The sequence below is a fragment of the Anabrus simplex genome, chromosome 1, assembly GCF_040414725.1.
Source record: "Anabrus simplex isolate iqAnaSimp1 chromosome 1, ASM4041472v1, whole genome shotgun sequence".
Lineage (NCBI taxonomy): Eukaryota > Metazoa > Arthropoda > Insecta > Orthoptera > Tettigoniidae > Anabrus > Anabrus simplex.
The window spans coordinates 387,613,860-387,627,521 of record NC_090265.1 but is presented as its reverse complement, the minus strand read 5'-3'; the positions used below and the strand labels follow the sequence as shown (position 1 = coordinate 387,627,521).

At 38.3% G+C, this 13,662-nt stretch overlaps 1 protein-coding gene across 1 annotated transcript in view; it reads right to left on the bottom strand.

The window, feature by feature from the left end:
• Positions 1–681: 681 nt before the first annotated feature.
• Positions 682–13,662, bottom strand: part of LOC136868547 (ankyrin repeat domain-containing protein 33B) — an 825,691-nt gene continuing 812,710 nt past the window's right edge. The window contains exons 6-7 of the mRNA XM_068226526.1: positions 7,947–8,087; positions 682–2,375 (exon numbers count right to left, since the gene is read on the bottom strand). Of these exons, the coding sequence (XP_068082627.1) occupies positions 1,795–2,375; positions 7,947–8,087 (722 nt within the window). The 3' untranslated portion in view covers positions 682–1,794. The remainder of the gene's footprint in view (positions 2,376–7,946; positions 8,088–13,662) is intronic.

The following is a 13,662-nucleotide window of genomic DNA, read 5'->3' as shown; positions in this document are numbered from 1 at the left end:
AAGAGGCAGGCACGCTAACCCTATTCCGCAGGGCCAGCATATGTTTATATAATAGTATTAGAAAAGAATAGTAACAAGAGGAGATGATGGTTTTGTTTTTCTTACTAGCTGTTTAACATTTCACCAACTCAGATAAGTTTCTTTATGGCAATGAGATAGGAAAGGGCTAGGTTTGGGAAGGATGCAACCTTGGCCCTAATTAAGATATAGCTGCAGTATTAGCCTACAGCTGTCTTGTTAGCCTGGTGCAGCCCTTTTAAGGCAGAGGGTGGTCACAATCTGCCGTGTATGAGAAAATGTGTTATTGTGGTCGAGGATAGCACTGTGTGCAGTATGTGAATTGCAGGAACTTGGGAGACAGCACAAACATCCAGTCCCTGAGCCAAGGGAATCAACCATTTAATATTAAAATCCCCAACCTGGGCAACTCTGAACCGAAGGCCACTATGCTGACCATTCAGCCAAGGAGCTGGACATTTGACTGGAAAAAAGGAAACCATAGAAAGCCCTCTATAGGGCTGCCAATAGTGGGGTTCAAACCCCCCATCTCCTGAGTGCAAGGTAACAACAATATGGCCTGAGCCATGCAGCCTACTCATTCAGTGAGGTGATGATGATGATGATTGTTGTTTTAAGGATAGAAATACTAAGGTCATCAGTCCTAAGAAGGAACAAGGAAGATTTATAACATTGTTCTATATATATTTTCAGACACTTTGCATACAGATCTTAAGTACAAAATGTATTATTCCAAATAACTGTAGAGGATTACAGTTGTCATTTTAATCATTTTATAAACACATACTTAAAAAATAATAATTTTTCTCAATACTGTATAACTATGACCTTTAAAAACAGTTTAAAATCAAAATCTATCAGTCAGAACAGGTCAAGCCAGCAGAATATGTATCTGCTTATTATATCTAAAGGTGTGTTAATTTACACAGTAATATGGCAAACAATAATCGAGAGTCCTTTGGTCATGGAAGGCAAACTGGACTATTACAAATTAAAAGTTCCAATTTGCCTATAATATAGCATGTTTTTTACATGTCCTTGAGTTATATTACACAAATTTTACTCTTATCTTGAATAAAAACACCCTTCCGTGTAATGAAGACTCTTGTAAAAATATATTTTAAAGGAATACAATGGAAAACTAAGTAATATTGGTTAAAGGATTATATTTGATGTTAGAATCATTGACTAATGATTCCTAACTTGAAAAATAATTATATATTTCAAATAATATAAAAGAAATTCAGTAATAAAGTGAAACAATATATTTACAGTGATACAAACAGAAAACATTTCCTTTTATCCACAGAGAACTTGGCAAGCATCACACAAAAATTTGTTAGAAGCAAGACTTGAAGAGTATTTTTTCTATAGGCAAGTACCATTTTATGTCAAGTAGGAAACTGTACTGAGACTATGTGGTAGTTCTAGTTAGTGAAAAGCTGTCTTTCTTTGAGCAGAAGTCATCTTTTAGGAAAGACTTCTGGGAAACAAGTACACAAAATAGAGAGATTAACCACAAGCAAGATATCAGTGCTAAAGGTTATAAAATATTATTGTTTTATTGAAATATAGATATACATCAGAATGTTAATATAATATTATTTTGCAACTGTACAAAGGTACTCTTTTTGGTAGCACTTTTTAATTTCTTTTATAAAACATTAGAGATACACAGAATGGAAAATTTAACATTTCTTCATTGAATAACACCCAGCACAAATTAATATCACATCTCTATTTTCCAGCATAATTATATGGAAATTACCACCAATGTTATTTCTTCTTTTTATGCCGCACTGCAGATGGCCTTGCAGTTGGTGGTCGATCTCGCACTACAGAACCATTGGTGGTACTGGTTTGTTCTGGTGCTGTATTTTCTGGTTCTCGTGTTGATGATGCTCCTGATTCAGCACCACTGGCCAAAGTCACATGTAATTTGGGGACAGTCAATGGTCGAATAAGTGACTTTACCATGGGAGGGACGTTAGGTGTTGGTAGAACAGGAGTGCTCACACAGAGAGCAGCAGTTGTAAGCTGAGTAACTAGTGAATAGTTTTGTCGATTACTGTCTGTTGCAGCACCCGAACTGTTGGTACGGAATGCCCGTCGCAGTTTTGATTTGAACCCAGATAATTGAGATGTATTCTGATTATTTTGTGGTAACTTTCCTCCCATCAGTAATCTTGCCCCAAGTTCTGGTTCACTTCCCCAACGTCCGTAAGCGGTTGTTCGCTCGAGCAAACGATGCCGTGCAAACTTCTCGATCATCTCTGCACACACATAACGTCCACAAAAGCGAGCCCATTGCTCAGCACGTAACCCTCGACCTGTATCTCGAAGAGTTGGTGAAGCACCTGCCAACAACAAATAAAATGTTTTGAGATATAATTGTATTGTAAATATTAATCGAAAAGAATAGAGGTGAAGGAAACAAAGGAAAGGAAAGGAAAGAGAGAAGGGAAATACTATGGTTTGCATCTGACCTCTGTAATTCAGACAACAGGTTGATGGAGTGAGTGGAGAGGAAAGTGTAGCCAGACTAGTACACAACCGCAGCACTAGTCCATATCAGAACAGCTGTAAGGTACGTAAATATCTTTTAGGTGAGTAATATGAAACATGTGGGGCATGGCTCTAGACGTGACATCATGCGTTCATCATGTTTGCTTTGGAGACATGGAGGCTGGACATTAACAACAGCAAATATTGTAAATATTGTTTATAGGGAGTTTGGATCACAAATGAAGAGATACTGAATCTAGTTGATGAAGGGAGAAGAATTTAGTGAAGTTTGATCGGGAAATCAATTGAAAGGAGATTTAATGAGACACCCAAGACTCGGTTAGTTTTCAAGGGAAGTGTTAGTGGGTAGGAATGGTATGAAATGGCCAAGACATGAATATGACAAATATATTGGAGTAGATGTAGGATGTAACAGTTATATAGAAGTGAAGAGGTTGTTATAAGATAGGTTGAAGAAGATCTACATCCAAACAACAACCATCCAAGAACAACTTGCTAACTGTTCACTTAATAAGACAATATTAAGCATTTACAAAGAACTCTGAGAACAGCTTTCCAAAGCAGAAAAGTGCATAATTGATGGTTGAATAAATGTAGAAACTAAAACTATTCCATCTTCTTTTCTCTCCCTCACTTTCTTAGAAATAACATTAAGATTTTTAACATTTTAATTAAAATACTCATCAGTATATGAATATACATCAAAGGAAACTGGAGAAGAGGACAAGAACATCTCAAAATCTGGTTACATGTATATTATTGTTCTCCCATGCTTACTTCAGTTGATCTAACAAAAATATTTGGATATAATTCTGAACATTGCATTCTAGTGGATGGTTAGCACTAGATCACAAGCTTGTTGCACAGCTAGCTAGGTTACAGCAACTTCTGATGTTAGGTTGATTAATTGGAAAGTTTAATAAGTCTCCCAAGTAAGCTCACGTTGATCTTTATGGGACTCTGGCACAAACATTATATGTTTCTTTAGTAATTTCTTTGACATTGGAGGTTAAATTCAGTGCTTGAAAATATACCCATCATTGAGTCTCTCCAAGTAATGAAGACATCCAAACATTTTGCTAATTTTTTCCAGTTTCCATTGGTTTCTGTAATGGCACAGCAGCATACTTGTACACGTTTTCCCATGTTTAATTGATGTGATGAGTGGGCTGGCACACTGGACACTTGAAGGATGTTTCAATGCATTAAGCTGGATATGAATAAGCCACTGTAAATATTGCAAATATTGTTCTTGTACCTTTTTTTTTTGCACATTGACAAGGATTCATCAATCACTGCTACTAGTCTCTCTTTAAGTGTCTCATTGTTCTTTTCTGCTAAATTATTTATGACTATATGACCTGGAGTAAAGAATTTAAGAAAGATGCTTGCATTTTTACTAAATTGCTTGAACTCTTCGCTGGTGAAAATTGTGGCATTATCTAGAACCATGACGAGGAAACACATCCAGTAACAACTAAAATGTCAGTGAAGATGGTACTGGTAGGCATAGTTTGATTTCAGCCAAGTCAAGTTTTTGGAGCCCTTTATGATCACAACTTTATAGTCGAATCCTGAAAAGAACAGTGTATCGATGTGGATGCATTTCCGGTTCTCCTTTGATTCCTCCGGAGGGTTCAGGGGTGCCTGAACCTGAGTAAACAAGCCATCCCCTTTTACCTTGTTGATCATATTCCTATGAAGGTAGCAGCAGGCAAACTGCTTCATTTTCAAAATTTCAATGTACGTGTGATGAAGCTCATCCAATACCATGGCCTGTACATTTCATGGGACTTCACCATGATGCTCAATGAAAATAATACTTACTGTTACGAGTATCTGTAGAAAACCCAGATTCTACTGCCTCATTATCCTGGAGTTCTTACAAATTTTTTTGGTAGTTTTTGATTCTTGCATGTTTCATTTCAAATGGACTCATATGTGATTTCTAGAATATAAATCCTGTTGATGGTTTCTGTAATATATTCTGTTACAATTTTCAGATTTATTTCTAGAACTTACGGTTGTAAACCATGTGATTATAATCAGCTGTATTAGATTGTCACTACATCAGGATTGGACGATGTGTACGTCATTGGGTCATGTGGATGTTCAAATAAAGCTTTCTCATTGGCTACTCCTATCTCGCCTATCCACAGCCTAAGCTTTCCCCTGACCTCGAGTCAGTTGTCATGTAGCCTGTACCTGATTCATTCAGACTCCTTAGCTGATATGGTATTTAAAAATAACGTGTACTTCTACTGATTGTCTACCTCAAGGTGTTCCATACGTAAAAATTTCCTTGTAGAGCAGGTGAACTTCTTTATTGATAATACCACTGAAGTGGGGCACTGTATTGTCATTTAATGATGCTCATGATAAGCAGTCGACACTCAAGTTTTTGGAGTCTTTCCTGATCACAACATTATAGTTAAAATCTGATAATAACAGCATATTATTGAACGCATGCCTAAGCCATTCAGGAGGGTAGCGTTACAAAACAAGATATTTGCTCAAATTCAACATAGATAACAATTAAATTCATATAACTGCATTCATTTCATAACATATAGAAGAAAGTACTAATTGCATTCAAAGATGGTGTTCAATTTTCCAAGTTCTTTGAAAATGTTTAAGAAAGTGCTAGGTAAACAACTGATAGGAAATCTACCACCTGGGCGACAACCCTAAATGCAGATCATTGATGATTGATTGATGCCATTACTGATTATATGTCCATTACAGCTTCCCATTTTCATGAGGGAAATAGCAATCCACATTTACTGAAGGTTCATTTTTGAGATAACTTTATCTACAGGCAGACAGTAACATAAGGAGATACCCAAATAAATGCAGAAAAAGGCAGAGACAAAAAGAGGAAATTTTACACAGGTTGTAGAAGACAAGAATGATGAACAATGCTTTGGAAGAGGGAACGAGGGAAGGAAACAACCAATTGTATGAAGGTATGGAAACATCCACCATAGAAGAGAGAGAGAGAAAAAAAAAAGAAATTCATCTTTGATCTGACTGACTTGAGGTTGATAAAAAACAAGAACTGAATTAGAGAAGTAAACCATAAAAGATAACAGTACCATAGGAGTTAAGTTGAAGTGGAAGCAATGTCAGATTTAGCTAAGCCTTATGGTCGCCACTCATGCCTTGTAAGTGATGAGTCTGTAGTGTGAGGAATGGTACTACTCTGATGGAGAAATGTGTAAAAGGTACAGAAGCTAGATATGTCATAGAAGATCCACATAGAATTGTTATGCTTGGCATCTTCTCTCTTTGTATAAGTTCCTTCTATTTTATTTGCTTTCATCACAGAAGTTCATGGTTAACTCATCTATGCCTTGCAGTGCAGTATGTTTCCTTTTGTATCCTGAGATGAACATATAGCACATTGATGTTCTGGTTAATAAGAAAACCTAGAGATAGGAAGATGTAAATCCAATTCTCATGAGAAACAAATTCATTTAACCCTCAATATTGGTATCATACATTTTTCTAAAGGTACTGGTATCATGGCATCTTTCAGACCCCAGATATTTTCCATTAAATTAAACAATATTTTCTTAATTTTTTTTTGTTTATTGAACTTTAAAGCTTAAAAATGTGTTTTCTATCACACCACAAAAAAAAAAAAAAAAAAAATCCAGAAGAAAATATGAAAATACTAGAATGTAGCTCCAAGAATGTGGACCTTTTATTTTTCTCAAAAATCTGGAAAGAAAAGTTTTTTCATCATTTTCCTGCTATGGCAGTTTTTTATAAAGAACCTAAAATCATTAAAAGAGAACTGATGGGAAAACTTAAAAAGAAGAATGTACATATTGATGTCCAAATCCATGTTGGTTATAGTGTACAAACGTCCCTTTTCTCAGGGTACACTATTATTTGTTTTTCATGTAAATTCAGTAGGATCCTGGAAGGAGAGAAGATGGTCGTGGGAAAGTTTAGCAGCCATCCCACACATGTATGATAGCAGTTGAGGGTTAATATAATTGTTTAACCATCAATAAAGTTTACCACAGTAGCATTTAAATATAATTACAAAATAAAACAGTATGTGGATATTAGCCATGCTCTAGAATTAATACCATATAACATAAGATGTGAGGACAGAAACTACCTATTATTTATTAAATATAGCTGTAAAACAATCTAACAGAAGTATTAACAGTTATCAGAATAATACCAGGAAGACCGCAGAATATGGATAGAATATACAGTAAACCTCCACAAAGAAGCATATGTATAAAGTGGAAACTTGTCCAATGTGAACAAAATTTATGGTCCCAGTGCACTTGGCATGCCTTTACATGTTATTTATGTTGTATAAAGTGGCATACCAGTGAACACCAGGAGATAACTGTAGTGGGTATCAAATGGCTGAATTAAAAGAGGTGTTGCATACAGAGTTGTGAACAGTTGCACTTAAGATTTTCTTAAAAGTTCTTATATCATTCTGAGTGTTGCAAGATTATAATGTGGTAATATGAAAATTATAATTTAAAAATTTAATTTCATGTGGTCATAGTCACGGACATTCCTGTATGTCTTTTCACGAGAGTAATCCTGATGTAAACATGGTATGTCCATGCCTCCACCAAAGAAAGAGTTGTGATTTGCTGAGCATATAGTACCTACAGTACCTCCAACCCGTCAATGTCTCGTGTTCGGACGTACAGTGCGAAGATCTGAACTTCTGAATAAACGACTAAACCTGGATTTTGTTCAATTAGTTTATTGAACACATTCACAATGCACTGCCTATGGTCACTTCTGAGCAGTTTTCCTATTTTGTACTTCACTATACGCGATGTTCCTACCTCTTGCACCATTTCTCTCACTAAGAATACAGACTCACTAACTGCTGGAAGATACAGCACCTTAACTGCACACTGTACAGCTTGGAACTGTCCCCTACTACGAGAAGACTTCCTGTATCACACCACACCACGATTGTGCCTTCATTTCTCGTTATTTAATCACTGTTTTGTAAAAGAAGCATATGTATATATCGGTATATATGACAACCATATTTTAATTTGATTATGTACTCTTCCATACTCTCTAAATGTAATAAACTAAAGTAAAATAAAATAAAATGAATGTGACGTACTACTTTTCTTCGAGCTTGCATGCAGTTGAGTGAGTGCAACGGTTGCTTCTCCAATCAACTACGTCTATGTCCACGTGCAAAGGCAAAGTGCTCCGCCTATTTGTTTACATCAGGATTAAACTCTCGTGAAAAGCGGTATAGTAGTAGTAATTAGAACAAAAAGAAACGAGAGAGTGTGTTTTTTTTTCTGTAAGATTTATTTGTGTGCGATATCTGAATATATTTAAGAATAATGTAGGCTAATGTTTAAGAATGTTTCCAGTTCTTCATTTCTTACCTGCAAAGAGTAACAGCTTTGCACACTTAGTACGGCCTTGCAAAGCTGCCTTCATTAAAGGTGTGAATCCCAAATTATTTCTGGCATCCACTTCAACTCCTGTACATCGACTGAGAATGTAGTTCAGAACTTCAACATGACCTGAAAAATAGCAATAATTTTAATGATATAATCAAGTGACTTCATAGGAATCAAAATTATTATAGCTAAAACTGAGAATCATCATTTACAGAACAGTGTACAGAAAAGTTCCCTGTTGGTAACTAACATCTTGGTTAATGAAGGGAGCCATGGAAGATCAGGAGAGGAGAGGATCTATTAAGGAGGGTGGAGTTGAGGCTCTGGTCATGGGGAATTCAATTTTCAGGCATGTGGAGAAAGTGTGTGAAGGAAAGGGAACCAGAGTGTTGTTATCCAAGAATTAGATTAAAGCAGATACCTATTGAGGAAAACAGAAGGGAAAGAGAAGGTGGCCGTGCGCGTAGAGGCGCGCGGCTGTGAGCTTGCATCCGGGAGATAGTAGGTTCGAATCCCACTATCGGCAGCCCTGAAAATGGTTTTCCGTGGTTTCCCATTTTCACACCAGGCAAATGCTGGGGCTGTACCTTAATTAAGGCCACGGCCGCTTCCTTCCAACTCCTAGGCCTTTCCTATCCCATCGTCGCCATAAGACCTATCTGTGTCGGCGCGACGTAAAGCCCCTAGCAAAAAAAAAAAAAAAAAGAGAAGGTGGTAATTTTCCACATTGGTACCAACAATGTAAGGCAAGCAGGAATAGTACTAACCAATATAGTTGGGGATGTGTGGGACCTAGTTACGGTGGCACAGAACAAGATTAAGAAAGCAAAGATTGTTATCAGTGGGATACTGTATAGGAGGGATACTGACTTGAAGGTCATTGGGGATTTAAATGAGTATGGAATGGGTATGTGGAAAATTGGGAGTGAGATTTGTAGATTCTAATAGGTAGGTAATTGATAGGGATGTATGCTCTGATGGCCTTCACTTGAACTGCAGTGATATATATAAATTACGGGGTTTGTTTAGAATAGTTATAAGGAGGTACATTCAGGGAAACTACATTCCTTAGCCATTCTTTAATCTTCTTCACAAAAAATGAAAAATCAGCAAAAATAATGTAGTATATTCTGCAAATAAAATAAAATCAGAGGAAAGAAATCATGTCTAGGCTATTACACAAGGATCACATGACAGTAAAGTAAACAATATATTAACTACTAAAATAACTACATTGCAATGCTACTTAGATGTATGACATTCTTCTTCTTATTATTAATAATACTGTATCCTACTACGTGCTAACAGAAATGAAAACTGCCCTTAGTTACTGAATATGAAAAGGTATTCACAAGAAATTCACAACAGTAAAGCAAGGAAAATACAGTACCACCATATCTAATAAAATAACTACATTAACATTCTAAACTGCACTTGAGAATATACTGTAATTTCAGAAAGTTGATGGAAATAATAGAAATTTAGTTACAATTAAATACTTAGACATATTTTATTACAGCTGTTAGATTATTATTTTGCCTGTTGCCATTTCTTGATGGATGCAATACTTTCCCATCCATCTTTTAGCACAGGCCAGAGCAAAGTGTAGCTTCCACCCAAGTCCCAGCCTAATTTATGGCTGTGACAATATGGAAGCTGCTGGGGTATGGGTGGAGCTGAGTAATGACATTTGGAGCACAACCAGTGTATCTGAGTGTTATGAAAGGTGTTGCTCATAGGGTTAGTCATGTTGCAATAGCACTTTCTGGCCGAGTGAGGAAAGCAATGGCAAACTACCTCACTTCTCATGTTGCTTAGCACGTCTCATTTTGGTTCTGCCATTGGTTTTTGTGGTTTCCCTATAACCGCACAACCTTTGGTGGTGTTATTTGAGGATCCGACCATGCTCTGGCTGATGACCTAACAGACAGACAGGCAGACAGACAGACAGACAGACAGACAGACAGACAGATTATTATTATTATTATTATTATTATTATTATTATTATTATTATTATTATTATTATTATTTTCTTGCTACACATGTCGGAAATTAAAACTCCCCTTAAATGCTGATAAAAAGATGATGTATAAAATAATTTCTCAATAACTTCCCTCGAAACTTCACCAGAGACTTGAAATATGAATAGGCCCTATGGAATATAGGGATTGGTTTATAAGTTTTACTTGACCGTATGTCAACAATGGTATAAGTTACTTGAATACGAAGAGCAGCAATCATCAACAACAACACAAAGACTGCTAACTGCCTTGTCAGGGAAGTACCGTATGTTCCCTTGAACTGTTTTTAAAACAAAATTTGTTATTTATGTCAAGAAATTATCATCTTCGTGTCCACCTCTGTGGTGTAGTGGTGAGTGTGATTAGCTGCCACCCCCGGAGGCCTGGGTTCGATTCCTGGCTCTGCCACAAAATTTGAAAAGTGGTACGAAGGCTGGAACGGGGTCCACTCAGTCGGGAGGTCAAATGAGAAGAGGTGGGTTCGATTCCCACCTCAGCCATCCTGGAAGTGGTTTTCCGTGGTTTGCCACTTCTGCTCCAGGCAAATGGTACCTAACTTAATGCCACGGCCTCTTCCTTCCTTGTCTATCCCTTCCAATCTTCCCATCCCCCACACCAGGCCCCTGTTCAGTATAGCATGCGGCCTGCCTGGGCGAGGTACTGGTCCTCCTACTCCTCCCCAGTTGTATCGCCCGACCCAAAGTCCCGTGCTCCAGAACACTGCCATTGAGGCGGTAGAGGTGAAATCCCTTGCTGAATCCGAGGGAAAATCCAACCTTGAGGATAAACGGCTTAAGAAAGAAAGGAAAGATTTAAATTAATTAATACAAAATAACTATTTAGAAACCTTATTTTAACCATTTCACTCATAGATTAATAGTTTTAAAAAATCATTTTAGCAATGTTATATTGGAAACCAGACGCTTGTATCAAGAACGATTTCCTGGACAAAGGCTGCCAACTGCAGATACATTTCGAAGGGTTGAAAGCCGGTTACGTGCAGCGGGGTTATTTTATATTTAACACCCCTGCCTCCCCCGTTCGGGATGCTCCAGTGTCATCTGGAAATAGTGAAGAAGCTGCTCATAATTCAATTGCGTACAGCCCACATACAGGCTCACGGGCCATTGGTAAGCTGCAATAGGCCATCGTTTAAAAGAACACGCATCATAATCGTACACACACAATTCCATTAACCCGTCGTTGACGAGGCAATCATTATCCCATCTGTCGGAGATGAGTGGCAGCGGAAGAGACAAATCACATCACAACAATGGTCAATGTAATGTTATTGTTGATCAGTTTTATAAGCTTTCGATACTGTAGGCCTTCGTAATTAAGGTTACACTTCGTTGTCTCAAATGTCATTTTTCACCTTTGCAAAGAAAGCACACATAGGAAAGGAAGAATAACTTGCAAATTTCAAATGGTAAACGGCTACGACGAACGAAGCGCACTGCACTTATTGTCGAGATTATTACACACCTATTCAACCAAGTAACAGAGCACGTTCGACTCAAAGAACGGCTAACAGCTATCTGAACTTTACACGTAGGGCACAGGAATCAGTACATCGTTTTCTTTGCAGCAAAATGCGAGCGCCTACCGTAAGTATCGGTCACGGTTATCGCAAAAGCAAACATTATATACGCATGGGATGATTATGTGAATATGGTACTATTGTATGGGAAAGCAAGGCAGAATTCACGGGAAACCAGACGCTTGTATCAAGAACGATTTACTGGACAAATGCTGCCAGCTGCAGATACGTTTCGAAGGGTTCAATCAATCAATCAATCAATCAATCAATCAATCAATCAATCAATCAATCAATACTGATCTGCATTTAGTGCAGTCGCCCAGGTGGCAGATTCCCTATCTGTTGTTTTCCTAGCCTTTTCTTAAATGATTTCAGCATTATTGAACGTCTCCCTTGGTAAGTTATTCCAATCCCTAACTCCCCTTCCTATAAATGAATATTTGCCCCAGTTTGTCCTCTTGAATTCCAACTTTATCTTCATATTGTGATCTTTCCTACTTTTATAAACGCCACTCAAACTTATACGTCTACTAATGTCATTCCACGCCATCTCTCCACTAACAGCTCGGAACATACCACTTAGTCGAGCAGCTCGTCTCCTTTCTCCCAGTTCTTCCCAGCCCAAACTTTGCAACATTTTTGTACCGCTACTCTTTTGTCGGAAATCACCCAGAACAAATCGAGTTGCTTTTCTTTGGATTTTTTTTTTTTTTTTTTTTTTTTTTTTTGTATCAGGTAATCCTGGTGAGGGTCCCATACACTGGAACCATACTCTAGTTGGGGTCTTACCAGACACTTATATGTTCCAGTGTCATCTGGAAATAGCGAAGAAGCTGCTCATAACAATTCAATAATTCAATTGCGTAGGCTACAGCCCGCGTACAGCCCACATACAGGCTCACGGCCATTGGGAATGAACTGAACATTAGTTATGTAAATATCTGTACTGCGCATATTGCACCGCCATGTAAGTTCCAGTCCGATAATCGACTACACCAGGGACTTCATGGAGATGACTTCCAAAAATGGACGGAATTTTAGCAATGGATATTGCAACGAGTTCAAGATGATGCGGATTTCCTAACGGACACTCTCTTTAGTGACTAATCCAGATTTCACGACAGAACTGTAATCGTCTCAACTTTCATTATTGGGGCATTGAAAATCCTCACTGGATATGGGGAGTTCGACTTCAAGTACAATGGGGCATCAACGTATGGTGCGGGATAGTAGGTGATAAGTTAATTGGACCGTATTTCTTCGAAGGAAACCTCTCCGGACCACGCTGCCTGCGGTTTCTTCGAGAAGACACCCCACTCTTATTGGAGGATGTGCCTCTTATATTACGGTTAAGGATGTGGTTCCAACACGATGGAGTTCTTTCATACTGGTCGTTGGTAGCACGGAACCACTTGCATAGGTTACATCAGGGACGGTGGATTGGATGAGGGGTCCTTTCATCTGACCTTACTCCAGTATATGTTTTCCTCTGGTGTTATTTCAAGGAGAGAGTTTATACACAGGAGCCGGAGAGTCCGGATCATTTACGGTGGCTTATCACCGAAGCCTTCAGGGCCCGACTTATTGGCTGAAGTCAGCGTTGAGGCCTTCGGTTCAGGGGGTCCCGGGTCCGATTCCCGACCGGGCGGGGATTTTAATAGCCTCTGATTAATTCTTCTGGCCCGGGGACTGGGTGTTTGTGTTTGTCCCAACACTTTCCTCTTCATATTCACACAACACACTACACTACCAACCACCACAGAAACACGCAGTAGTGATTACATCCCTCCATATAGGGTTGGCGTCAGTAAGGGCATCCGGCCGTAAAACAGGACCAAATCCACATGTGCGACACAGTCCACACCCGCGACCTCACAGAGATGGGAAAAGAAGAAGAAGAAGATCACCGAAGCCTTCAGGCAGCTTCCACCACAAAATGTTGCAGCGTGCAAGAATGTCTCTCCTCCGCCGTGCTCAGATTTGCATTAACGAAAATGGTGGTCATTTTGAACATTTTCTTAATTTACGGAATGACCACATAAAAGCCCATTGCACCTCTGTCGGTAATAACGTACTTTATTGCAAACAGTCTATTAAGAGCTACTGTACCGGTACTTAAAAACAAATATAGGAAAG